The sequence below is a fragment of the Oncorhynchus gorbuscha genome, linkage group LG13, assembly GCF_021184085.1.
Source record: "Oncorhynchus gorbuscha isolate QuinsamMale2020 ecotype Even-year linkage group LG13, OgorEven_v1.0, whole genome shotgun sequence".
NCBI lineage: Eukaryota > Metazoa > Chordata > Actinopteri > Salmoniformes > Salmonidae > Oncorhynchus > Oncorhynchus gorbuscha.
The window spans coordinates 41,114,945-41,141,548 of NC_060185.1; the positions used below are offsets into that span (position 1 = coordinate 41,114,945).

The following is a 26,604-nucleotide window of genomic DNA, read 5'->3' on the forward strand; positions in this document are numbered from 1 at the left end:
GAGAGGGAGACAGAGCAAGCGATACGGAGAGAGAGGGAGACAGAGACAGAGACAGAGACAGAGAGAGAGAGAGAGAGAGAGAGAGAGAGGGAGACAGAGACACAGAGAGAGAGAGAGAGAGAGGGAGACAGAGCAAGCGAGACAGAGAGAGAGGGAGACAGAGCAAGCGAGACGGAGAGAGAGGGAGACAGAGCAAGCGAGACAGAGACAGAGGGAGACAGAGACAGAGAGAGAGAGAGGGAGACAGAGCAAGCGAGACAGAGAGAGAGGGAGAAAGAGCAAGCGAGACGGAGAGAGAGGGAGACAGAGCAAGCGAGACGGAGAGAGAGGGAGACAGAGAGGGCAGGAAAAAAAGAGAAAACAGGCAAGCAAGAGAGAGTGAGTGACAGAAACAGAGAGAATCCTAGTCACTCGACCCAGCTGCAGCAGCCTCAACCTTAGCATCAGGCGGCATGGTTGTCATCAGGGGGCAACCGCCACGTTTCTCCCCCGAAGCTTCTCCAGCAGATTCATCATGGTGAAAACCTCTGGAGCACCCCCAGTTGCCAGGCGGTTAGCCAACCGACCACACTGACACCCCGCTCTCAGCCTACTGACATCCACTGAAATACACCCACCAGGATATTCACAGTGGAAATACAGTATACATCAAGCAATAATTCATTGTTATGGTCTTTTGAGGGAATTATTACATTTTTCCTTTATTTTTTATCTACTTAGTAGTTGAGTGCGGGCTGGCAAGGATGGCCTGTGGATGGCCTATGTACTGGATATATAGACATCTTACTATTAGACTGCACAAATCTTTGGATGAAGGCTTGATGCCAATAATGCATGTTAAAAAGTAATAATTGAAATCTACCTTAGCATTCAAATCCAATATATGTGTCTGTTCTGATCTATCTGTCCAACTCAATTCTCTGACATCCCCACTCAGACTGTCCCCGCTGTCACCTAACGTCGCATCTGTCCCCATTTCAGGAAGGTCATACTCTGCTCTGTGCCAGGCAGCTCTGGCAGCTCTGGGAGTGGCTAGGGGTCAGCAGGGACAACTGGCCCATTCCAGAGGCTCCTGGTATACCGGTTGTACTGGGTGACCAGTTAACACACCTCACCACACGCATGCACGTGCGTTTGCATAAACACACACACATGGGCATACACACAAACACACATGCATACACACACGTGCTCACACACGTGTGCACACACACACATACACGGTGTGGGAGGTGTTTGGGGTTGCTACAGAGGAACAGAGGCCGCCTCTCTTCCTCCGAGGTTGGCGCTCCACAAAAAGTCCCTCACTCCTCAGTCTCAATCATCGGTCTCTGCAGTATTTCTGTCCTCAAAGCCCCTCATTGACAGCAATTCTCTTTGGTCTTTGTAATATCACACAGACTAAACATGTTTGCTCTAATACGACTGAAGGGAAAAAGGGCAGGGAGGGGAAGGGCTAGGTAGGTAGGTAGGTAGGTAGGTAGGTAGGTAGGTAGGCAGGCAGGCAGGCAGGCAGGCAGGCAGGCAGGCAGGCAGGCAGGCAGGTAGGTAGGTAGGTAGGTAGGTAGGTAGGTAGGTAGGTAGGTAGGTAGGTAGGTAGGTAGGTAGGTCGGTCGGTAGGTAGGTAGGTAGGTAGGTAGGTAGGTAGGTAGGTAGGTAGGTAGGTAGGTAGGTAGGCAGGTAGGTAGGCAGGTAGGTAGGTAGGTAGGTAGGTAGGTAGGTAGGGTAGGTAGGTAGGTAGGTAGGTAGGTAGGTAGGTAGGTAGGTAGGTAGGTAGGTAGGTAGGTAGGTAGGTAGGTAAGTAGGTAGGTAGGTAGGGTAGGTAGGTAGGTAAGTAGGTAGGTAGGTAGGTAGGTAGGTAGGTAGGTAGGTAGGTAGGTAGGTAGGTAGGTAGGTAGGTAGGTAGGTAGGTAGGTAGGTAGGTAGGTAGGTAGGTAGGTAGGTAGGGTAGGTAGGCAGGTAGGTAGGTAGGTAGGTAGGTGGCAGGTAGGTAGGTAGGCAGGTGGCAGGTAGGGCAGGTAGGTAGGTAGGTAGGTATGGCAGGTATGGGTAGGTAGGCAGGTAGGTAGGTAGGTAGGTAGGTAGGTAGGTAGGTAGGTAGGTAGGTAGGCAGGCAGGTGGTAGGTAGGTAGGTAGGCAGGTATGGGTAGGTAGGTAAGTAGGTAGGTAGGTAAGTAGGTAGGTTGGTAGGTATGGGTAGGTAGGTAGGTAAGTAGGTAGGTATGGGTAGGTAGGTAGGTAGGTAGGTAGGTAGGTAGGTAGGTAGGTAGGTAGGTAGGTAGGTAGGTAGGTAGGTAGGTAGGTATGTAGGTAGGTAGGTAGGTAGGTAGGTAGGTAGGTAGGTAGGTAGGTAGGTAGGTAGGTAGGTAGGTAGGTAGGTAGGTAGGTAGGTAGGTAGGTAGGTAGGTAGGTAGGTAGGTAGGTAGGTAGGTAGGTAGGTAGGTAGGTAGGTATGGGTAGGTAGGTAAGTAGGTAGATAGGTAAGTAGGTAGGGTTGGTAGGTATGGGTAGGTAGGTAAGTAGGTAGGTAGGTAGGTAGGTAGGTAGGTAGGTAGGTAGGTAGGTAGGTAGGTAGGTAAGTATGGGTAGGAAGGTATGTAGGTAGGTAGGTAGGTATGATGGGGTAGGCAGGAATCAGTGCAGTGAGGATGTAGAACTATAATTATTATTATACATACTGTAGGAAAAGGATAAGAAAACCCTGATTCTACCGGTCTCCTTAAACATGTCTTGGAGGCTCAGTCAGGAGAAGACATTCAGACAGATACAATCCACCTCTTGTCAGAGACCTTATTAGGGTGTTTTCACATATAATGTTTTTTTTAAACAATGTCAGTCCTCTTTAAAGTGAACTCCGGGTTTAAAAAAAAGCAAAATAACTCAGTTCTCTTTGGATTCACACTGCCCTTGCCTTTTTATAAATGTATTTATTTATTTTTATTTCACCTTAATTTAACCAGGTAGGCCAGTTGAGAACAAGTTCTCATTTACAACAGCGACCTGGCCAAGATAAAGCAAAGCAGAGCGACACAAACAAAACAGAGTTACACTTGGGAATAACAAACATACAGTCAATAGCACAATATAAAACATCTATATACAGTGTGTGCAAATGTATTAAGATTAGGGAGGTAAGACAATAGGCCATAGTGGCGAAATAACTACAATTTAGCAATTAAACACTGGAATGATAGTTGTGCAGAAGATGAATGTGCAAGTAGAGATACTGGGAGCAAAGGAGCGATACTGGGAGCAAAGGAACGATACTGGGAGCAAAGGAGCGATACTGGGAGCAAAGGAGCGATACTGGGAGCAAAGGAGCGATACTGGGAGCAAAGGAGCGATACTGGGAGCAAAGGAGCGATACTGGGAGCAAAGGAGCGATACTGGGAGCAAAGGAGAGATACTGGGAGCAAAGGAGCGATACTGGGAGCAAAGGAGCGATACTGGGAGCAAAGGAGAGATACTGGGAGCAAAGGAGCGATACTGGGAGCAAAGGAGCGATACTGGGAGCAAATGAGAGATACTGGGAGCAAAGGAGCGATACTGGAAGCAAATGAGAGATACTGGGAGCAAAGGAGCGATACTGGGAGCAAAGGAGCGATACTGGGAGCAAAGGAACGATACTGGGAGCAAAGGAACGATACTGGGAGCAAAGGAGAGATACTGGGAGCAAAGGAACGATACTGGGAGCAAAGGAGAGATACTGGGAGCAAAGGAACGATACTGGGAGCAAAGGAGAGATACTGGGAGCAAAGGAACAATACTGGGAGCAAAGGAGAGATACTGGGAGCAAAGGCACGATACTGGGAGCAAAGGAACAATACTGGGAGCAAAGTAACAATACTGGGAGCAAAGGAACGATACTGGGAGCAAAGGAGCGATACTGGGAGCAAAGGAGCGATACTGGGAGCAAAGGAGAGATACTGGGAGCAAAGGAGAGATACTGGGAGCAAAGGAGAGGTACTGGGAGCAAAGGAGAGATACTGGGAGCAAAGGAGAGATACTGGGAGCAAAGGAGCGATACTGGGAGCAAAGGAGCGATACTGGGAGCAAAGGAGCGACACTGGGAGCAAAGGAGCAATACTGGAAGCAAAGGAGCAAAGAAATAAATAACCATATGGGGCAGTTGGGTGGGCTATTTACAGATGGGCTGTGTATAGATGCAATGATCGGTAAGCTGCTCTGACAGCTGATGCTTAAAGTTAGTGAGGGAGCTATAAGACTCCAGCTTCAGTGATTTTTGCAATTCAATCCAGTAATTGGCAGCGGAGAACTGGAAGGAAAGAAGGCCAAAGGAGGAGTTGGCTTTGGGGATGACCAGTGAAATATACCTGCTGGAGCGCGTGCTACAGGTGGGTGCTGCTATGGTGACCAGTGAGCCGAGATAAGGCGGGGCTTTGCCTAGCAAAAACTTATAGATGACCTGGAGCCAGTGGGTTTGGCGACGAATATGAAGCGAGGGCCAGCCAACGAGAGCATACAGGTCGTGGTGGTGGGAAGTATAAGGGGCTTTGGTGACAAAGCGCATGACACTGTGATAGACTGCATTCAATTTGCAGTGTAGTGTTGGAGGCTATTCTGTAAATGATATCGCCGAAGTCAAGGATCAGTAGCATAGCCAGTTTTACGAGGGTATGTTTGGCAGCATGAATGAAGGAGGCTTTGAAGCCGATTCTAGATTTAATTTTGGATTGGAGATGCTTAATGTGAGTCTGGAAGGAGAGTTTACAGTCTAACCAGACACCTAGGTATTTGTAGTTGTCCACATATTCTAAGTCAGAACCGTCCAGAGTAGTGATGCTAGATGAGCAGGCGGGTGGGGGCAGCGATCGGTTGAAGAGCATGCATTTAGTTTTACTTGCAATTAAGAGCAGTTGGAGGCTACGGAAGGAGTGTTGTATGGCTTTGAAGCTAGTCTGGAGGTTTGATAACACAGTGTCCAAAAGTATACAGAATGGTGTCCTCTGCGTAGAGGTAGAACAGAGAATCACCAGCAGCAAGAGCGACATCATTGATGTATACAGAGAAAAGAGTCGGCCCGAGAATTGAACCCTGTGGCACCCCCATAGAGACTGCCAAAGGTCCGGACAACAGGCCCTCCGATTTGACACACTAAACTCTATCTTAAAAGTAGTCATTTGAGAAACCAAGGCTGTTGAGTCTGCCGATCTGAATGCGGTGATTGACAGAGTCGAAAGCCTTGGCCAGGTCGATGAAGATGGCTGCATTGTATTGTATTTTATCGATGGCGGTCATGATATTGTTTAGGACCTGGAGTGTGACTGAGGTGCACCCATGACCCGCTCAGAAACCAGATTGCATAGCGGAGAAAGTACGGTGCGATTCAAAATGGTCGGTGATCTGTTTGTTAACTTGACTTTCGAAGACTTTAGAAAGGCAGGGCAGGATGGATATAGGTCTGTAACAGTTTGGGTCTAGAGTGTCTCCCCCTGTGAAGAGGGGGATGACCGCAGCGGCTTTCCAATCTTTAGGGATCTCAGACGATATGAAAGAGAGGCTGAACAGACTGGTAATAGGGATTGAAACAATTGTGGCGGATAATTTTAGAAAGAGAGGGTCCAGATTGTCTAGCCCAGCCGATTTGTAGGGGTCCAGATATTGCAGCTCTTTTAGAACATCAGCTATCTGGATATGGGTGAAGGAGAAATGGGGAAACTTAGGCAAGTTGCTGTGGGTGCATAGCTGTTGACCGGGGTAGGGGTAGCCAGGTGTAAAGCATGGCCAGCCGTAGAAAAATGCTTATTGAAATTCTTGATTATCGTAGATTTATCGGTGGTGACAGTGTTTCCTAGCCTCAGTGCAGTGGGCAGCTGGGAGGTGACCTTATTCTCCATGGACTCCAGTGTCCCAGAACTTTTTGGAGTTTGTGCTACAAGGATGCAAATTTCTGTTTGAAGCCTGTGCTTTCCTAACTGACTATGTATATTGGTTCCTAACTTCCCTGAAAAGTTGCATATTGCAGGGGTTATTCGATGCTAATGTAGTACACCACAGGATGTTTCTGTGTTGGTCAAGGGCAGTCAGGTCTGGAGTGAACCAATGGCTATATCTGTTCTTAGTTCTACATTTTTTTAACAGGGCATGCTTATTTAAGATGGTGAGGAAAGCACTTTTAAAGCATATCCAGGCATCCTCTACTGATGGAATGAGGTTAATATCCTTCCAGGATACGCGGGCCAGGTCGATTAGAAAGGCCTGCTCGCTGAAGTGTTTTCGGGAGCGTTTGACAGTGATGAGGGGTGGTTGTTTGACTGCGGATCCATTACGGACACAGGCAATGAGGCAGTGATCGCTGAGATCCTGGTTGAAGACAGCAGAGGTGTATTTAGAGTGCAGGTTGGTCAGGATGATATCTATGAGGGTGCTCGTGTTTACAGATTTAGAGTTGTACCTGGTAGGTTCCTTGAATGAGGTTAATATCCTTCCAGGATACGCGGGCCAGGTCGATTAGAAAGGCCTGCTCGCTGAAGTGTTTTCGGGAGCGTTTGACAGTGATGAGGGGTGGTTGTTTGACTGCGGATCCATTACGGACACAGGCAATGAGGCAGTGATCGCTGAGATCCTGGTTGAAGACAGCAGAGGTGTATTTAGAGTGCAGGTTGGTCAGGATGATATCTATGAGGGTGCTCGTGTTTACAGATTTAGAGTTGTACCTGGTAGGTTCCTTGATCATTTGTGTGAAATTGAGGGCATCTAGCTTAGATTGTAGGTTAAGCATATCCCAGTTTAGGTCACCTACCAGTACAAACTCTGAAGATAAATGGGGGGCAATTAATTCACATATGGTGTCCAGGGCACAGCAGAGGACTGAGGGGGGTCTATAAAAGGCGGCAACAGTGAGATACTTATTACTGGAAAGGTGGATTTTTAAAAGTAGAAGCTCAAACAGTACAGGTATGTACTGTATGTGAAGTTTGTACAGGTGGGTTTGTCCCAGGGCTATAGTATCAGCATGGAGGGGTGTGTGTGTGTGTGTGTGTGTGTGTGTGTGTGTGTGTGTGTGTGTGTGTGTGTGTGTGTGTGTGTGTGTGTGTGTGTGTGTGTGTGTGTGTGTGTGTGTGTGTGTGTGTGTGTGTGTGTGTGTGTGTGTGTGTGTGTGTGTGTGTGTGTGTGTGTGTGTGTGTGTATATTTCAGTCAGAGACAAAGGTAATTTTAAACTGACTCCTGAACAGAATCTCACTGTGCATTTGTGACCTCACCATGACAATTTTACAGCCGTCTGTGTTCATGTCTGGTGTAAACGTTTGAAAACAGGAGGAAATGCTTCCTCTCCCTTTTTTCTCCTCTGATGATTTACAGGGATGAAATAATGGGGGGGTGACAGTCCTCATCTGGGAAACTGGAATGTTAGAGCAGTGTGTGTGTGTGTGTGTGTGTGTGTGTGTGTGTGTGTGTGTGTGTGTGTGTGTGTGTGTGTGTGTGTGTGTGTGTGTGTGTGTGTGTGTGTGTGTGTGTGTGTGTGTGTGTGTGTGTGTGTGTGTGTGTGTGTGTGCGTGCGTGCGTGTGTGTGTGAAAGCCCAGCCCACCTGAAGGTGGGTCAGATACCTTCCTGTATACTTGGATACACACACGAAAGCACCCGTATGCACACACACACACTCACATACATACAACATCAACACACACACACGTTAGTGCTCAAAAGAATCTCACAGGCAAACACTAGAAAGCAGGTGGGTAGGGGTTTCACATGGGTCTAATCTATTAATCATACAGACAGTTAGTAATCTACCCTGATGTACTCCTCATGAGAGAGGCTCGGAAACTCCTCATAGACCCCATAGACAGACAGAAAGAAAGCCAGACAGACAGACGGTAGGCATTGGCGGTATACCATATGTACTGTATACCGGGGTATTTGGAAATAGCCACGGGATGGTTTTTCAATCCTGTTAATACTATATGAGTTTTTTTATACTTTTGAATATTTGTAGCTACTTATTGACCTGCAGTCAATTTGCACAATAAATTAGGAGATAAAGAAGATTGCGTTCTTCATTTCACCTGACAGATTATTTTTAATTATGAAGTTTACCGGTAGTCCCCAGTCACGTGGTGTTTGTTTACAAGCGCACAATGACAAGAGACAAGAGAACGGAGCCTTGTGAGTCAATTACTGTTGTGCAGCACGGGACAGCTGATGTAGTTCAAGTATGGAATTCACAAATAAATGTTTACCTGCTAGATATCTAGATATCTTATAACTATTAAGAAGTTAAGTTAAATGTCTAAAATGTGCGGAATGCTCTGCTGTTGTGCATTTGGTTTACTAATTTAGTAGCTACTATATCTAGCTAGGTGGTTAGCTTCTTTCAAAATCAAGCTTTGCTTAGTAACAGCAGATAATCCCCCCCTGGATCAAGAGCCTTGCTGGCTAATATTTGTTTTGGCTTGCAGAAAACTCTGAGCAGCATTTTTCAGTTACTTGTATAACTTTATGAGCTGGGATGTCTGTCCTGCAAATAGTTTAAATCAGAGACAGTATAAAATGTTCACAATGCACTTGTTAGCATTTAGTTAGCATTCTCTGTGGGATTTTACATGTTCTTGTTAGCATTGCTAACCTCTGGATTACAGAGGCTCAGGGAGGTTTGAAAATAGTGGCCCTTGTGTTCAATGCCATTATTACCGAATATCCCGGAATAGTACAAGGTCTGTGTGAAGTTATGACAGTCTAGATTCTGCCCAAGCCGAACGGATGGACAGACAGACAGTGGCTGCATTCTCTATCTTTTTACACAAATACACACACAGACTTACAACTCAATCTTCTCTCTGTGTGTCTCAATGACGACCCAGCGGGGGTGTCAGAGAAGAGGGGTCCGGGCTTGTCAGTCTGTGTGTGTGTGTGTGTGTGTGTGTGTGTGTGTGTGTGTGTGTGTGTGTGTGTGTGTGTGTGTGTGTGTGTGTGTGTGTGTGTGTGTGTGTGTGTGTGTGTGTGTGTGTGTGTGTGTGTGTGTGTGTGTGTGTGTGTGTGTGCGTGTGTGTGTGTGTGTGTGTGTGTGTGTGTGTGTGCATGCATATAGCGTGTGAGCCGTATAGTGTGTGTGTGTGTGTGTGTGCGTGCGTGCATGCATATAGTGTGTGTGTTGTATACTGTAGTGTCTGCATGATTCTGTGTGTGTGTGTGTGTCGTCTTTGACGAGCTGATGATAACTCATCTCAGTCCCCGTTTGTGTGCTGCAGCCTCACAGTCTGACTGGTGGCCAGGGGGCCTAAATCATGCAGCCTGGGCTCTACATAGCTTCACAGTCTGCACAGATTCCTCTCATTTCTCCCCATGTGTTTCCCCCAGCCAGCCTCCCCTCCCTCCTCCCCTCCATAGCTAATTGCTAACAGTGCCAAGCACTGATCCTGATGAAGGCAGCATATTGGTTCCATCTGAACATTCTGAACACAGGGACCAGAAAAAAAGACCAGGGAAAGCCAAAGCCTTGAGGGCCCGAGGCAGAGGAATGCCAGAGAGCCAGAGTGGATCACTCACATACAGACGGACGGACTGACACAAGGATAGGCATACAGACAGAGCAGACAGAGCAGACTCACAGACAGAGAGAGGCAGACAGGCATGCTATGAGGCACAGGAACAGTGGGTTGGTGGCTATAACAGAGTTAAAGCATGGATATGAAGAGGGGACTGTGAAGAGAGGAGAGAGATGTGAAGCGATAGTGTGGCAACAGTCATGTGGGTGACTGACGAGGGAGGGGTACAGAATAGTAGAGTAGGAGAGTCAGAGGTTGCATTGTACAAGGTAGGGGAGTCAGGTGGGACAAGCAATAGAGAGGTGAGAGGTGCTCAGATTGGGGGAGAGGCGCTCAGATCTAAGAGCACGTTGCCCTACCTCCAATCATAACCTTAACCTTTAGGGGGTTTAACTCATATCTGACCCTGTATCAGTGATTAGGTTAGGGCCTGATAGGTACTGAATACACATATGATTCCTGATAGCTAAAGACACATGACATTGCTGTAGTTGGTTAGGCCTGCAGAGAGTTGTGCTGTGAGACAGACATTCAGAGAGAGAGAGAGAGAGAGAGAGAGAGAGAGAGAGAGAGAGAGAGAGAGAGAGAGAGAGAGAGAGAACATGGTTAAACATTAGCTTGTGTGGATAAACATGTGGCCACAATTACCAGCACTGGGATTATGGAGGATACTCTCTCTCTCTCTGTCTCTCACACACACTCTCTCTAGACTGCATCCTCTCTCTTTTCCTCTCTCCATCTCCATTTTATTCTTGTTTTTACTCAGTATCTTTCACCCGGCCTCTTGTACGTGCACGCACGCACGCACGCACGCACGCACACACACACACACACACACACACACACACACACACACACACACACACACACACACACACACACACACACGCACACACACACACACACACACACACACACACACACACACACACACACACACACACACACACACACACACACACTTTACAAAAGCCAAAGCTGAACCATGACTGCCAAGAGAGTACAGAATGTTTGTGCAGATTATTATTTGTGAAATAATCTTTGTAATTTTTCCTGTTGAATCACCAGAAAAAGACCTAACTCATCACCTGAACACAACACATTATGAGTAACGAACACATAGTAGAGACCAGCGAGAAGTGAGAAGGACCAAAAGAGGGAGAAAAGAGGTGGTGGTAGAGAGAAAGAGAGGGAGAAAGAGAAAGAGAGGGAGAAAGAGAAAGAGAAAGAGAGGGAGAAGGAGAGAGAGGCAGAAAGAGAGAGAGTGGCAGAGAGAGAGAGAGAGAGAGAGAGAGAGAGAGAGAGAGAGAGAGAGAGAGAGAGAGAGAGAGAGAGAGAGGCCACGGGGTCAAGAGCAAACATCCGCAGATCAGCTTTCCTAAACCCAACAGGGAGACAGACACTGACAGGAACATCCTGGCTCTTTCTCTCCTCTCCTTTCCAGTCTCCCCCCGGCCCAGACAGAGGGTAGGTGCGGGGTAGGAGGTGGGTCAGAGGGAGGTGGGTCGAGTGAATGGGGGTGGGGTGGTTATCTCTCTGTGTGTGTGTGTGTGTGTGTGTGTGTGTGTGTGTGTGTGTGTGTGTGTGTGTGTGTGTGTGTGTGTGTGTGTGTGTGTGTGTGTGTGTGTGGGTGTGTGTGGGGGGTACACGTCCAGCAGCTGCATTCCCCCCTCCTCTGTACATCTCCCGCTCTCCCTCTCTCTCCCAGACTGTTTACTGAATGGAGACGCACAGCTGGTGTGTGTATCAGAGGGGAGAACAGAGGAGATGAGAAGAGATAAGATGAGAAAGAGTGAAGGACACAAGTCCAGCTGGAGAAGTATAGTTTTGGGAACGGACTGTGATGTTCAGGTACTTGTGTTGGGAACACTTCTCATAAACACACTGTGCACTTTTCCCTGGATTTTACTCCTGACGACACAGGAGGCTGCTGAGGGGAGGACGGCTCATAATAATCACTGGAACGGAGCGAATGGAATGGTATCAAACACATGGAAACCATGTTTGATGTATTTGATACCATTCCACCTATTCCACTCCAGCCATTATCACAAGCCAGTCCTCCCCAATTAAGATGTGACCAACCTCCGGTGACTGACAGTGAGAGGGAATCATGTCTATAAAATCAAAACACGCCACGACAGCCCTGGTTTAGCTACTCTAGTAGAAAGCCTTACCTGTATCGGCATTGTAGTTTTTGAAAATGTACTGGGTCATACTGGTCTTATTTGGGATACTAGCGTTGGATCTGTGTCAAAAATGTCTCCCAATTCCCTACAGAACACAACCATGAAGCTATGGCCAAAAGCAATGTGTTACATTGCCTTCGGAAAGTATTCAGACCCCTTGACTTTTTCCACATTTTGTTACAGTACAACCTTATTCTAAAATGGATAACACAATATTAAAAAGATAACAATATACACACAATACCTCATAATGACAAAGTGAAAAAGGGTTTTAGAAAATTTTGCAAATGTATTAAACATAAAGTACTGAAATACCTTAGTCACATAAGTATTCAGACCCTTTGCTATGAGACTCAAAATTGAGCTCAGGTGCATCCTTTTTCCATTTTCCATGTTAATACAACTTGAATGGAGTCTACCTGTGGTAAATTTAATTGATTGGATATTTGGAAAGGCAGACACCTGACTATATAAGGTCCCACAGTTGACAGTGCATGTCAGAGCAAAAACCAAGCCATGAGGTCGAATGACTTGTCAGTAGAGCTACGCGACAGGATTGTGTCGAGGCACAGCATTTCTGCAGCATTGAAGGTCCCCAAGAACACAGTGGCCTCCATCATTCTTAAATGAAAGAAGTTTGGAAGCACCAAGACTCTTCCTAGAGCTGGCTGCCCGGCCAAACTGAGCAATGGAGGAGAAGGGTCTTGGTAAGGGAGGTGACCAAGAACCCGATGGCCACTCTGACAGGGCACCAGAGTTCCTCTGTGGAGATGGGAGAACCTTCCAGGCAAAGATGAATGAAGCAAAGTACAAAGAGATCCTTGATGAAAACCTACTCCAGAGCGCTCAGGACCTCAGACTGGGATGAAAGTTCACCTTCCAACAGGACAACAACCGTAAGTGCACAGCCAAGACAATGCAGGAGTGGCTTTGGGAAAAGTCTCTGAATGTCCTTCAGTGGCCCAGCCAGAGCCTGGACTTGAACCCGATTGTGTGATAAAGTGCGTCTCGGTGAGAGGTGTTGCAGTCAGGCGCAGGAGAGCAGGGATTTTTTTGAGAAGCGTGTTTAATGTAGAGATCTGTACACATAGTCCACCAATACAAAATTGGCCCAGATGAATGTCCAAACAACGCGCTCGAAGGAATGCAAACTCGTGTCAGTACACGGAGGAACAACCACAGTTCGTGACAGATTGATTGAACATCTCTGGAGAGACCTGAAAATAGCTGTGCAGAGACACTCCCCATCCAACCTGACAGACCTTGAGAGGATCTGCAGAGAATAATGGGAGAAACTCCCTTAATACTGTGTGCAAAGCATGTAGCATCATACCCATAGCTGTAATCGCTGCTGCCAAAGGTGCTTCAACAAAGTCAAAGTACTGAGTAAAGGGTATGTATACTTATGTACATGTGATATTTCATTTTTTTCTGTTTTTTATAAATTAGCAAACATTTCTAAAAACTGTTTTTGCTTTGTCATTGTGGGTATTGTGAGTAGATTTGATGATATTTGTTTAAAAAATAAATTCTAGTATAAGGCTGTAACCTAACAAAATGTGGAAAAAGTCAAGGGGTCTGAATTAGAGGTCGCCCGATTAATCGGAATGGCCGATGGACTAGTTAACTGTACGGTTGCAAGATTGATTCCCCTGAGCTGACAAAGTGAAAATCTGTCGTTCTGCCCCTGAACAAGGCAGTTAACCGACCATTCCTAGGCCGTCATTGAAAATAAGAATGTGTTCTTAACTGACTTGCCTAGTTAAATAAAGCTATAAAAATATATTTAAAAAAAAATATATATTATTGTTATGAAAACTTGAAATCGGCCCTAATTAATCGGCCATTCCGATTAATCGGTCGACCTCTAATGTGCACCACACCATTGCTCTCTCGCTCTACTGTGAGTGCATCTTGCAAATGGTGAGGTGCTGAAGCTCATTGGCTGAAACTCAAATTGCTGGGGGCTGGCCCACAGGGGGGGTAAATGTAGGGAAAATGGAGCCGCACAGCTTTCAGAAAACAATTGCTTTGAAAATAGGGATTTCGTGGCTAGCTAATTGAGGTAAGTAATTCTGCTCATAGATTATGCATGTATGAACTACACATGGACACATCCAGCCCAAAGCAGGAGGTTTAAAAAATACTTACTAGTCGCCAAAGTACCGGAGCATGTCTTTAAGTATGTGCTTGCTGGCTTGTGCTGAAGAACAATACCTGTTTGTTTGTATGTGTTTGTTTGTGGGCGGGAGACTGGGGACGGGTTTGTGTATGTGTGTAGGCAAAACAGACGCTGTAGGCTACATCCCAGTGAGTCCACAGAGCCACCTCAACACCCACAATGGGGTCCTTCACACTCCCAGAACCCCACAGCATTCCTGCCACCAGACTAGATTTGAGATTCTATCCACTATCTGTCTCTAAGACAGCTTGTTGTACTGCACTAGCACTTCAACATCTCCTGTTTTTATATCCCCCTCTCCCATTCAATATTTTCATTGTTCTTTTCGAAGACGAAAATACAGAAGTGCTTTGCTCTAAAATTAAGTTAAGTGGTGTTGTGAAATGAAAGCAGAGACAGGAAGAGAGATGTTGAGGAAAAACAGACTTGGGTTCAAACTTGGGTTCACAGATACTTTGAGCGTTTGCTTGAGTCTGCCTGGAGTGCCAAACAGGCCGGTTTGAATGTTTTGGGAATTTTCTATTGGTTTATTAAAGGGATACTTTGGGATTTTGACAATGAGGCCATTTATCTAATTCCACAGAGTCAGGTGAACTCGTGGATACCATTTTTATGTCTCTGTTTGAAGGAAGTTGCTAACAAGCATTGACGTAATGGCTGGAAGTCTATGGTATCTGCTAGCATACCATAGACTTTGTCATTGCACTGATGCTAGATAGAAGTAGTTTTGCCAGACAATGTTAACTTCCTTCATACTTGAGACATAAAAATAAAAATGCTATCCACGAGTTCATCTGACTCTGGGGATGTAGATAAAATCCATAAGTATCCTTTTAACTCAGGCACACCAGAGTGAATTTGATATCAAAGGGACCAATCTGAGGAAAGCCCTGGCTGAGATTGTCAGCGTCAAGAGAAAGTAGTTAATTTAAAGCAGACATCTGCCTTACACACACACACACACACACACACACACACACACACACACACACACACACACACACACACACACACACACACACACACACACACACACACACACACACACACACACACACACACACACACACACACACACACACACACACACACACACACACACCACACACTTACATTAGAATACAAAGAGACACCAGTAACACACACATCATCTCACACACATTACAATACAAAGTACAAAGTGAGACAAAAGCATCACTGACAGACACGTGATCTATGTTCTCACACTCGCTTCTCTCTTGTTTTTACTCTCTCCCTATCTGTCAAACACACACATGTACTACAAAGCTTGAAAATCTGGCTTGACTGTTTTTTCTTAGAATCACACAGTGAAATAGGGCTAATGTAATATACAGAGACAGGACCGGGACAGGACCCGGGACCAGAGAAGAATTTCCCAGAGCTCAAGGGATTCTGTCACACATAGTGCACAGCTCCCGACTGGCCCAGATGGTTATGAAATCACTGTTCTCCAAAACAACTGAAAACAGACAATAATACTCCTACCCTTCCCTGGGTCTGTCTGCAAACAGAATTCCAGTATCCTCTCAAGCAAACCAAAGACTCCAAGGAAAGATGTGCTCTCAAACTTGTGTCCATGAAACCAATCGGTCAAACTAAATCAATTCAAATGTATACTGAACAAAAATATAAACACAACATGCAACATTTTCAAAGAGTTTACCGAGTTACAGTTCATTTAAGGAAATCAGTCAATTTAATTCAATTCATTAGGCCCTAATATATGGATTTCACATGACTGAGAATACAGAAATGCTGGTCACAGATACCATTAAAAAAAGGTAGGGGTGTGGATCAGAAAACCAGTCAGTATCTGGTGTGATAACCATTTGCCTCATGCAGCACAACATATCCTTTGCATAGGCTCTTGATTGTGGCCTGTAAAATGTTTTCCCACTCCTCTTCAATGGCATGAGGTGATGGCGGCGGATGAATGGGCCTCAGGATCTCGTCACGGTATCTCCATTTGCCATCGATAAAATGCAATTGTGTTCTTTTTCCTTTGCTTATGCCCATACCATAACCCCACCACCACCATGGGGCACTCTGTCCACAACGTTAACGTCAGCAAACCGCTCGTCCACACAACGCCATACACATGGTCTGTGTTTGTGAGGCCGGTTGTACGTACTGCCAAATTCTCTAAAACGACAATGGAGAGCTTATGGTGGAGAAATAAACATTAAATTCTCTGGCAACAGCTCTGATGGACATTCCTGCAGTCAGCATGCCAATTTTACGGTACCGCAAAACTTGATACATCAGTGGCAGTGTTGTGTGATAAAACTGCACATTTTTGAGTGGCCTTTTATGGTGCCCAGCACAAGGTGCACCTGTGTCAAGATCATGCTGTTTAATCAGTTTCTTGATATGCCACACCTGTCAGGTGGATGGATTATCTTGGCAAAGGACAAAGGCTCACTAACAGGGACATAAACCAATGTGTGCACAAAATTGAAGAGAAATAAGCTTTTTGTGCGCATGGAACATTCCTGGGATTTTATCTTTATTTCAGCTCATGAAACATGGGACCAACACTTTACATGTTGCGTTTATATTTTTTGTTTAGCGTTCTACAAATGTATATATACATCTAAGTATAACCTTGAGGTCTAAGCAGATCTGGTTGTTTGTTGGGTTGAAGGGATATGAGTTCACAGGGGCAGAGGTAATCCGTCTTTCACTTGACAGACCACAATAAGACTAGGGAGGTTAACATAAAACAAATAAGAGAATGCAGTAGTGGTGGTGTGTGGGTAAAACCACTGAGGGAAAAAAGCCATATTACAACCTATGTGTTGTGATAATTATGTTGTTTGCTCTACAACCCGTTCATACGCCACAATGATATATAAGGCAGAGACAACAAGATGACAGTCACGCAATGGCTGAATACATGTAATCCATATCTTTGTTTCATCACATAACCGGAAAGCACAGCTGTCCGGTGAAGTCCACAAAGCACATTACATGTGACAAACAGACCTACAGCATGGCCAAGCAAGTTAATGTTTCCCACATTTGATTTAGAACCACGGTGAGTTACCCCATGTCGGAAAGAAAACACGAGCCGCCTGCGCTTAGTCTAAAACAGTGACAACTTACCAAAAACAAACTATTTTACGCCTAGTCCAATCAACGCAAGCTAAATATCATGCGGCTGTCCGTGGCACTGATTGGTGTATGTGTGTGTATGTGTGTGTGCACCTGCACGCACACAAGTAGAAAAACATGTTGCCTCACCTACTTGTAGAGGAATGCCATAGAGAAAACTTTTTTTTTTTTTTTTTGTCCAAGACTATGCTACCTGACTTCCTTTCATGGGCAACGATGAGCCAACTAATTAACATTCGCCTACTACATCGAGCTACATATTGAACTTCCATCCTCTGTATTAATTCCTGGTTGGATCAGAATCAGCATTGTAATCATTGGTGAGTACGGAAAATTAAGTAAAACCACAAGTCCAAATCCCTATATCCAAGGCTTATTATTTAGTGTAGTGTCAACAACGCACCCACTGCCAGCTGGCCTACTTCAGCAGTACTGTATAATTTTAATCATTTTAGTCAATAAGATTCTTGCTACGTAGCTTAACTTTCTGAACATTCGAGACGTGTAGTCCACTTGTCATTCCAATCTCCTTTGCATTAGCGTAGCCTCTTCTGTAGCCTGTCAACTATGTGTCTGTTTATCCCTGTTCTCTCCTCTCTGCACAGACCATACAAACGCTCCTCACCGCGTGGCCGCGGCCACCCTACTCTGGTGGTCCCAGCGCGCACGACCCACGTGGAGTTCCAGGTCTCCGGTAGCCTCTGGAACTGCCAATCTGCGGTCAACAAGGCAGAGTTCATCTCAGCCTATGCCTCCCTCCAGTCCCTCGACTTCTTGGCACTGACGGAAACATGGATCACCACAGACAACACTGCTACTCCTACTGCTCTCTCTTCGTCCGCCCACGTGTTCTCGCACACCCCGAGAGCGTCTGGTCAGCGGGGTGGTGGCACCGGGATCCTCATCTCTCCCAAGTGGTCATTCTCTCTTTCTCCCCTTACCCATCTGTCTATCGCCTCCTTTGAATTCCATGCTGTCACAGTTACTAGCCCTTTCAAGCTTAACATCCTTATCATTTATCGCCCTCCAGGTTCCCTCGGAGAGTTCATCAATGAGCTTGATGCCTTGATAAGCTCCTTTCCTGAGGACGGCTCACCTCTCACAGTTCTGGGCGACTTTAACCTCCCCACGTCTACCTTTGACTCTTTCCTCTCTGCCTCCTTCTTTCCACTCCTCTCCTCTTTTGACCTCACCCTCTCACCTTCCCCCTACTCACAAGGCAGGCAATACGCTCGACCTCATCTTTACTAGATGCTGTTCTTCCACTAACCTCATTGCAACTCCCCTCCAAGTCTCCGACCACTGCCTTGTATCCTTTTCCCTCTCGCTCTCATCCAACACCTCCCACACTGCCCCTACTCGGATGGTATCGCGCCGTCCCAACCTTCGCTCTCTCTCCCCCGCTACTCTCTCCTCTTCCATCCTATCATCTCTTCCCTCCGCTCAAACCTTCTCCCACCTATCTCCTGATTCTGCCTCCTCAACCCTCCTCTCCTCCCTCTCTGCATCCCTTGACTCTCTATGTCCCCTATCCTCCAGGCCGGCTCGGTCCTCCCCTCCCGCTCCGTGGCTCGATGACTCATTGCGAGCTCACAGAACAGGGCTCCGGGCAGCCGAGCGGAAATGGAGGAAAACTCGCCTCCCTGCGGACCTGGCATCCTTTCACTCCCTCCTCTCTACATTTTCCTCCTCTGTCTCTGCTGCTAAAGCCACTTTCTACCACGCTAAATTCCAAGCATCTGCCTCTAACCCTAGGAAGCTCTTTGCCACCTTCTCCTCCCTCCTGAATCCTCCGCCCCCTCCCCCCTCCTCCCTCTCTGCAGATGACTTCGTCAACCATTTTGAAAAGAAGGTCGACGACATCCGATCCTCGTTTGCTAAGTCAAACGACACCGCTGGTTCTGCTCACACTGCCCTACCCTGTGCTCTGACCTCTTTCTCCCCTCTCTCTCAGATGAAATCTCGTGTCTTGTGACGGCCGGCCGCCCAACAACCTGCCCGCTTGACCCTATCCCCTCCTCTCTTCTCCAGACCATTTCCGGAGACCTTCTCCCTTACCTCACCTCGCTCATCAACTCATCCCTGACCGTTGGCTACGTCCCTTCCGTCTTCAAGAGAGCGAGAGTTGCACCCCTTCTGAAAAAACCTACACTCGATCCCTCCGATGTCAACAATTACAGACCAGTATCCCTTCTTTCTTTTCTCTCCAAAACTCTTGAACGTGCCGTCCTTGGCCAGCTCTCCCGCTATCTCTCTCTGAATGACCTTCTTGATCCAAATCAGTCAGGTTTCAAGACTAGTCATTCAACTGAGACTGCTCTCCTCTGTATCACGGAGGCGCTCCGCACTGCTAAAGCTAACTCTCTCTCCTCTGCTCTCATCCTTCTAGATCTATCGGCTGCCTTCGATACTGTGAACCATCAGATCCTCCTCTCCACCCTCTCCGAGTTGGGCATCTCCGGCGCGGCCCACGCTTGGATTGCGTCCTACCTGACAGGTCGCTCCTACCAGGTGGCGTGGCGAGAATCTGTCTCCTCACCACGCGCTCTCACCACTGGTGTCCCCCAGGGCTCTGTTCTTGGCCCTCTCCTATTCTCGCTATACACCAAGTCACTTGGCTCTGTCATAACCTCACATGGTCTCTCTTATCATTGCTATGCAGACGACACACAATTCATCTTCTCCTTTCCCCCTTCTGATGACCAGGTGGCGAATCGCATCTCTGCATGTCTGGCAGACATATCAGTGTGGATGACGGATCACCACCTCAAGCTGAACCTCGGCAAGACGGAGCTGCTCTTCCTCCCGGGGAAGGACTGCCCGTTCCATGATCTCGCCATCACGGTTGACAACTCCATTGTGTCCTCCTCCCAGAGCGCCAAGAACCTTGGCGTGATTCTGGACAACACCCTGTCGTTCTCAACTAACATCAAGGCGGTGGCCCGTTCCTGTAGGTTCATGCTCTACAACATCCGCAGAGTACGACCCTGCCTCACACAGGAAGCGGCGCAGGTCCTAATCCAGGCACTTGTCATCTCCCGTCTGGATTACTGCAACTCGCTGTTGGCTGGGCTCCCTGCCTGTGCCATTAAACCCCTTCAACTCATCCAGAACGCCGCAGCCCGTCTGGTGTTCAACCTTCCCAAGTTCTCTCACGTCACCCCGCTCCTCCGTTCTCTCCACTGGCTTCCAGTTGAAGCTCGCATCCGCTACAAGACCATGGTGCTTGCCTACGGAGCTGTGAGGGGAACGGCACCTCAGTACCTCCAGGCTCTGATCAGGCCCTACACCCAAACAAGGGCACTGCGTTCATCCACCTCTGGCCTGCTCGCCTCCCTACCACTGAGGAAGTACAGCTCCCGCTCAGCCCAGTCAAAACTGTTCGCTGCCCTGGCCCCCCAATGGTGGAACAAACTCCCTCACGACGCCAGGACAGCGGAGTCAATCACCACCTTCCGGAGACACCTGAAACCCCACCTCTTTAAGGAATACCTAGGATAGGTTAAGTAATCCCTCTCACCCCACCCCCCCCCTAGGTTTTAGATGCACTATTGTTAAGTGACTGTCCCACTGGATGTCATAAGGTGAATGCACCAATTTGTAAGTCGCTCTGGATAAGAGCGTCTGCTAAATGACTTAAATGTAATGTAAATGTTATTTAGGAAAGGGAAGATTTTAGCTAGGTAGCTAGCCAAATGCTCACTGGCTTCCGTTGCTATTGAATTCAATGCTACGGACAGCAACAATGTCACACTCTTTTTGGCCAGACAGCATCAGATACAGGGGCTACACATACAGAGACAGAGGAGCGCTGTTTCGCTCGGATGCTTTCTCCCATGAGATGCATTCAGCCACTTGCAAATTTAAGGAAAATGATGAAACACAAACGAAATATATCACTTTTTTGGCTTCCCTTGGCATCCATTAGTATATGCCACTGAGAGAATGCTAAACGTTTAGAAAAAGTTGTTTTTTAAAATAAGTCTTAAGATCAACTGTCTGTTCAGTAAGGCTGAGACAAGTAGAGGGTAGATAAGAGGGCCTGATGAAAGGTCTGGTGGTGTAACAGACGCCACACTGCGACTGGGAACCAGTGGTTTCCAGGGGCGTCTTTAACCAACGTCGTCAAAAACACCAATTAAACAAGTTCCCAAGGTAGAGAGAGGGAGGGCAATATAATGCTAGCGGAAACGGTGGCGTGAACACTGATGTTGAAGCTTTTAAATGGCGAGCAGCAGAGTACCCAGATCCTCAGAGCACACGTGGCCTCAGCTTTGTCTCCATGGAAACACTGTGCCACTGCTGCCCTCCGCAGCCATGTCATTATATAATCAAGGATATGCCAGGCGATTAGCTCTTGCTTCCTGGATCACATCCAAGTCACACACACTCACAGGGGGTGCTTGTATGGTGCTTTGGTTCGTCAGTGTTCTGTCTCAAAGCTGGGAACACCGAATGGAAAACTCAGCTCCCTCCCAAACTGCAGCATCTTTTTTCAGAAGCACACTGAAATAAGGAGCTTTCCTTTTCCTCTCCCTGCTTCATTACCTGAAGGAGCAGTAGATCTCAGAGCCACAGAGTGCACACACACACATACACACACTCTCACACACACACACACACACACACACACACACACACACACACACACACACACACACACACACACACACACACACACACACACACACACACACACACACACACACACACACACACACACACACACACACACACACACACACACACACAGAGAGTGTGAAAGATTAGATTCCTCTCTGAAGGTAAGTAAGAGACTAATACCCCTCTGCAGTTCCTCTGAGTCAAGGTGTCTGTGCAGAATCACTGATCTACAAATCACCTCAGGCCAAAATAACTAGGCCTATGTGATCAAGATTAGCAATTTTGTGCCTCAACTTGCTCAAACTGATCCCTTCAAACACACTGACAGTCTCCAGTTAGAAAGAGTCTGTGGGTTGGGGGAGGAGAGGGGAACAGTGAGAAAGAGGCTGTGGGTTTGGGGAGGAGAGGGGAACAGTAAGAAAGAGGCTGTGGGTTGGGGGAGGAGAGGGGAACAGTAAGAAAGAGGCTGTGGGTTGGGGGAGGAGAGGGGAACAGTAAGAAAGAGGCTGTGGGTTGGGGGAGGAGAGGGGAACAGTAAGAAAGAGGCTGTGGGTTGGGGGAGGAGAGGGGAACAGTGAGAAAGAGGCTGTGGGTTGGGGGAGGAGAGGGGAACAGTGAGAAAGAGGCTGTGGGTTGGGGGAGGAGAGGGGAACAGTGAGAAAGAGGCTGTGGGTTGGGGGAGGAGAGGGGAACAGTGAGAAAGAGGCTGTGGGTTGGGGGAGGAGAGGGGAACAGTGAGAAAGAGGCTGTGGGTTGGGGGAGGAGAGGGAAACAGTGAGAAAGAGGCTATGGGTTGGGGGAGGAGAGGGGAACAGTGAGAAAGAGGCTGTGGGTTGGGGGAGGAGAGGGGAACAGTGAGAAATAGCTTTTCATCCCAGCAGCCGTTAGCATTGGCAGGGTGACAGCAGTGGTTGGGTTGGGGTAGGTGGGTGGGTAGATGGGTGGGTGGGTGGGTGGGTGTGTGGGTGGGTGGGTGGGTGGGTAGATGGGTGGGTGGGTGGTTACTAGGGCTGGGAATTGCCAGGGACCTCACGATACGATATTATCACAATACTATACAATATGATATGTATTGCGATTCTCACAATTCTAAATTTATTGCAATTCGATACTGTGGTTTTATTTTGATGTTCCAAACATATTGCTCACCATATGTCTTCTGCAGAGGGACAAGAGAGAGCCGTAAGAAAATGAGTTTGGATCAGTCATGGAAATAAAAGTGCTGAAAAATATAACTATCGATTTAAAATATATATATTATTAACTGTTTCTCTCTATCTGGAAATAAACAAGAGGGTGGGTACTTAGAGGGGGAAACCTGGCGCAGGGTGGGTACTTGGAGGGGGAAACCTGGCGCAGGGTGGGTAATTAGAGGGGGAAACCTGGCGCAGGGTGGGTACTTGGAGGGGGAAACCTGGCGCAGGGTGGGTACTTGGAGGGGGAAACCTGGCGCAGGGTGGGTACTTGGAGGGGGAAACCTGGAGCAGGGTGGGTACTTGGAGGGGGAAACCTGGAGCAGGGTGGGTACTTGGAGGGGGAAACCTGGAGCAGGGTGGGTACTTGGAGGGGGAAACCTGGCACAATCGCTGACAGATCAGCTATCTCACACACTGACTGACTGGCTGGCTGACTGTCTGACTGACTGGCTGGCTGACTGTCATGCTGAAACACATATAAACGCACACACTCAATTCCGAAATAACCAAATATGCACAAACACAGTGAGCACACAAGCGTGCACCAGACTGCATACACATACACACTTACACACCTCCAATGCAACTGTTAGTATTAAAATCCCCACCCCTCTAAAACTCCTACTTCTGTAGCTGTGGAAATCACCTCTTCTCTCCTCTGCTTTCCTATTCAAACTGAAAGCCCTGGAAAAGCACAGAGTCAGGGTGAGTAAGTAAAAAAAATATATATATAAAAATATATTGTAGCTGGCATTCTCCGACAAATAGATGTAGTGGTATCCATGGCAACTAAACCAAGCTCTCTCACAGCTACCTTGAAAGGAGCGATGTCTGAGGAGAGAGGAAAAGGAAGGGGGACTGTGTGTGTGTGTGCATGCATGCGTGTATACTACAGACGTAGTAAACAGGCAGATTTCAGACGTTACTAGTTCACACTGGATAGAGAAGTCCACTGAGGGGCTTCAACTGATCAGCTTCAACCTCACAATTCAGCAGAGGACAGATGTCTGGAAAAAATACAGGCATGCACATACACCCAGGGCTAGGCTAGCCTGGCACTGGCAGCGCAACACAAGCTAGAGACCAAAACCCCAGTCAGTGTGTGAGTCCCAAATAGCACCCTGTTCCCTTTATAGTGCACTACTTTTGACCAAAGCCTCAAAAGCAGTGCAATATATAATAAACAGGGTGTAATTTTGGATGGAGACTGTCAGTTTCCCATTGGCTGTGCTGAGCCCCAGACCCAAAGACCCAAAGCCCCACTGTTCTCTTCTGTCCTGCCAGAGAGTTATAAAGGATGGCTGGTTGGGTTTCAGCGGAACATTTTCACAGGTGTTCTGGAACAAGTCGTGTCCCGACAGAGATCAGCACCTCTGCACTAAACAGTGTCTGCTCTTCTAATCAGTCAGTCATGTGATCTCCATCTCTCTTAATCTTTCTACTAGCACATAGCATAGCTGGTCACTCAAATAGAATAGAGCTTCATTGTCCATTGTGAAACGTCAAGTTGTCTTTTGGCTGTCTGTGTTCTGTGTGTTGTGATTGAACGAGTTAGATCATAAGTGAGCCAGTGGATTGGTGTGTATTTATATTCAAAGCCTTGTCCAAATGAGCTGATGTGAAAGCCTTAACAAGCCTGCCAAACATCTTCCACCATCTCACCCACAAATGCACACACACACAACTGGAAGTTGCCTCAGTTACAACCATCATAACACCCTGCGCCCCTTCCCCAGTCTCCTGGGTTCCCCCTGCTGGTACGTACGTATGCAGGCACGTACGTACGCACGCGTGCACACACGCACGCACACGCACGCACGCACGCACACACACACACACACACACACACACACACACACACACACACACACACACACACACACACACACACACACACACACACACACACACACACACACACACAAGTATTGTCTGTAATAATAGAATGTGTTTTTTGAACCTGCAAGCCTGTTTCTGTTTGTTTTAGGTTGAACACAGAGAATAGACTTTAACTCAGGCAGCTCGCAGGATAAAGATCTAAATTAGACAGTTATCACAGCTAGGCAAACACACACACAACACTGATAGAAGACACGTGCCCATAACACACACCTACGATACGTGCCAGGATTAAAGTTCTAACACAAGCCCATTGTTCTTACCAGTGTGTGTGTGTATGTGTGTGTGTGTGTGTGTGTGTGTGTACCTTGTAGCCGTTATGGGTGTTTTTCTTTATGAGTGGGGTGGTAGAGCACAACTCGATGGCCTCCGGCTCGTGGAATATCACTGTGGGCAACGGCTCCTTCCTCAGTGTCAGCACGTTCAGCTTGGTCTTCAGCATCGTCTGGAAGTGCTGAGGGACATAAAGTCATGGTCAATCAATCAACCAATCAAGAAATAATTAAATATGCCCATCCATCCATCCTTCCATCCAACCCACCTACCCAACCACAACATTCTTAGTTCCCACATTCCTAGTACTTTCTATTCAGATGAAATTGCGCGAGTCATGATTTAATTAGCCTGCTCGGTTTTGTTAGGCTTTTTCAAGGAAACCCAGAAATTCCACAATCCAATTCCCTGCTCTGTAGGTGGGAGACCAGAGCAAACATGTGGTTCTGGTCGGCCTTACAAAACCCCAGATTCCAGTTTGGGACGAGGAGGCGTGGTTCTCATCTCCTGTTCTGACGGACACTTCACATATAGAGAGAAAGAGCGAGAAGGTCCCTCATCTGCTGTCCACATTTCAGCTGAAGAACAGGAGAAGAGGGACTGTCACCCCAAACCAAAGTAAAGCCACTGTGACAGGCCATCTAAAACCAAGCACTGGAAGTGCCACAGTTACTGCTCATCCTCCTAAAAGACCCCACTACATCTCCATCATACAACCCAAACTCCACCTGTGGGAGAGGAGAGGAGAGAAGAGGAGGTTTGACAGAGACGAGACAAGGAGGAAAGACGATGAGGAGAGAAAACAGGAGAAAAGAAGAAGAGACTAAAGGAGAAGAAGAGGAGAGGCAGTTTTGAAACTAAAGCCACGTGTGTGAACACTCGCTGACCTCCGCGTCAGCACTTTATGGCTTCCTGACAGTGCTCCACATTCCTGTGGTCAGCCCGGATTGGGGCGGGGGGGTCTCTCAAGGCACCGTGCGGAAATAAAACTGGATTTCTATTCATAATATTTTCATTATTTTATTATTCCTCTGGATTAAAAAATAGCCGCATCGAGTTACAAATATTATTGATTCTATTTGGGTTGGGGATGAGGAGTTTCTGATTCTGGAACCAAGGAATAGACATTGATCCCCAATACTGGTTGTTGGTTGGTTGGTTGTCTGTCTGTCTGTCTGTCTGTCTGTCTGTCTGTCTGTCTGTCTGTCTGTCTGTCTGTCTGTCTGTCTGTCTGTCTGTCTGTCTGTCTGTCTGTCTGTCTCTCTGTCTCTCTGTCTCTCTGTCTCTCTGTCTCTCTGTCTCTCTCTCTCTCTCTCTCTGTCTGTCTCTCTCTCTCTCTTCTCTCATTCCCTCATCTTTCTTTAACTCTGTCTCCACACTCTCTACCTCTCTCACTCTCCTACCCTCTTTTTCTACCTCTCTCCACTCTCTCTCACCCTCTCTCTCTCTTTCCCTCTCTCTCTCTACATCTCCCTACTCTCTCTCCTTCTCTCTCTCTCTCTACTCATCCCTCCCTCCATCTATCTCCCCTCTCTCTCTCTACATCTCCCTACTCTCTCTCCTTCTCTCTCTCTCTCTACTCATCCCTCCCTCCATCTA

The 26,604-nt window shown here is 47.2% G+C and overlaps 1 protein-coding gene across 1 annotated transcript in view; it reads right to left on the reverse strand.

The window, feature by feature from the left end:
• LOC123992879 (PTB-containing, cubilin and LRP1-interacting protein-like) overlaps positions 1–26,604 on the reverse strand; it is a 92,061-nt gene that overhangs the window by 50,115 nt on the left and 15,342 nt on the right. The window contains exon 2 of the mRNA XM_046294486.1: positions 25,040–25,186. Within this exon, the coding sequence (XP_046150442.1) occupies positions 25,040–25,186 (147 nt within the window). The remainder of the gene's footprint in view (positions 1–25,039; positions 25,187–26,604) is intronic.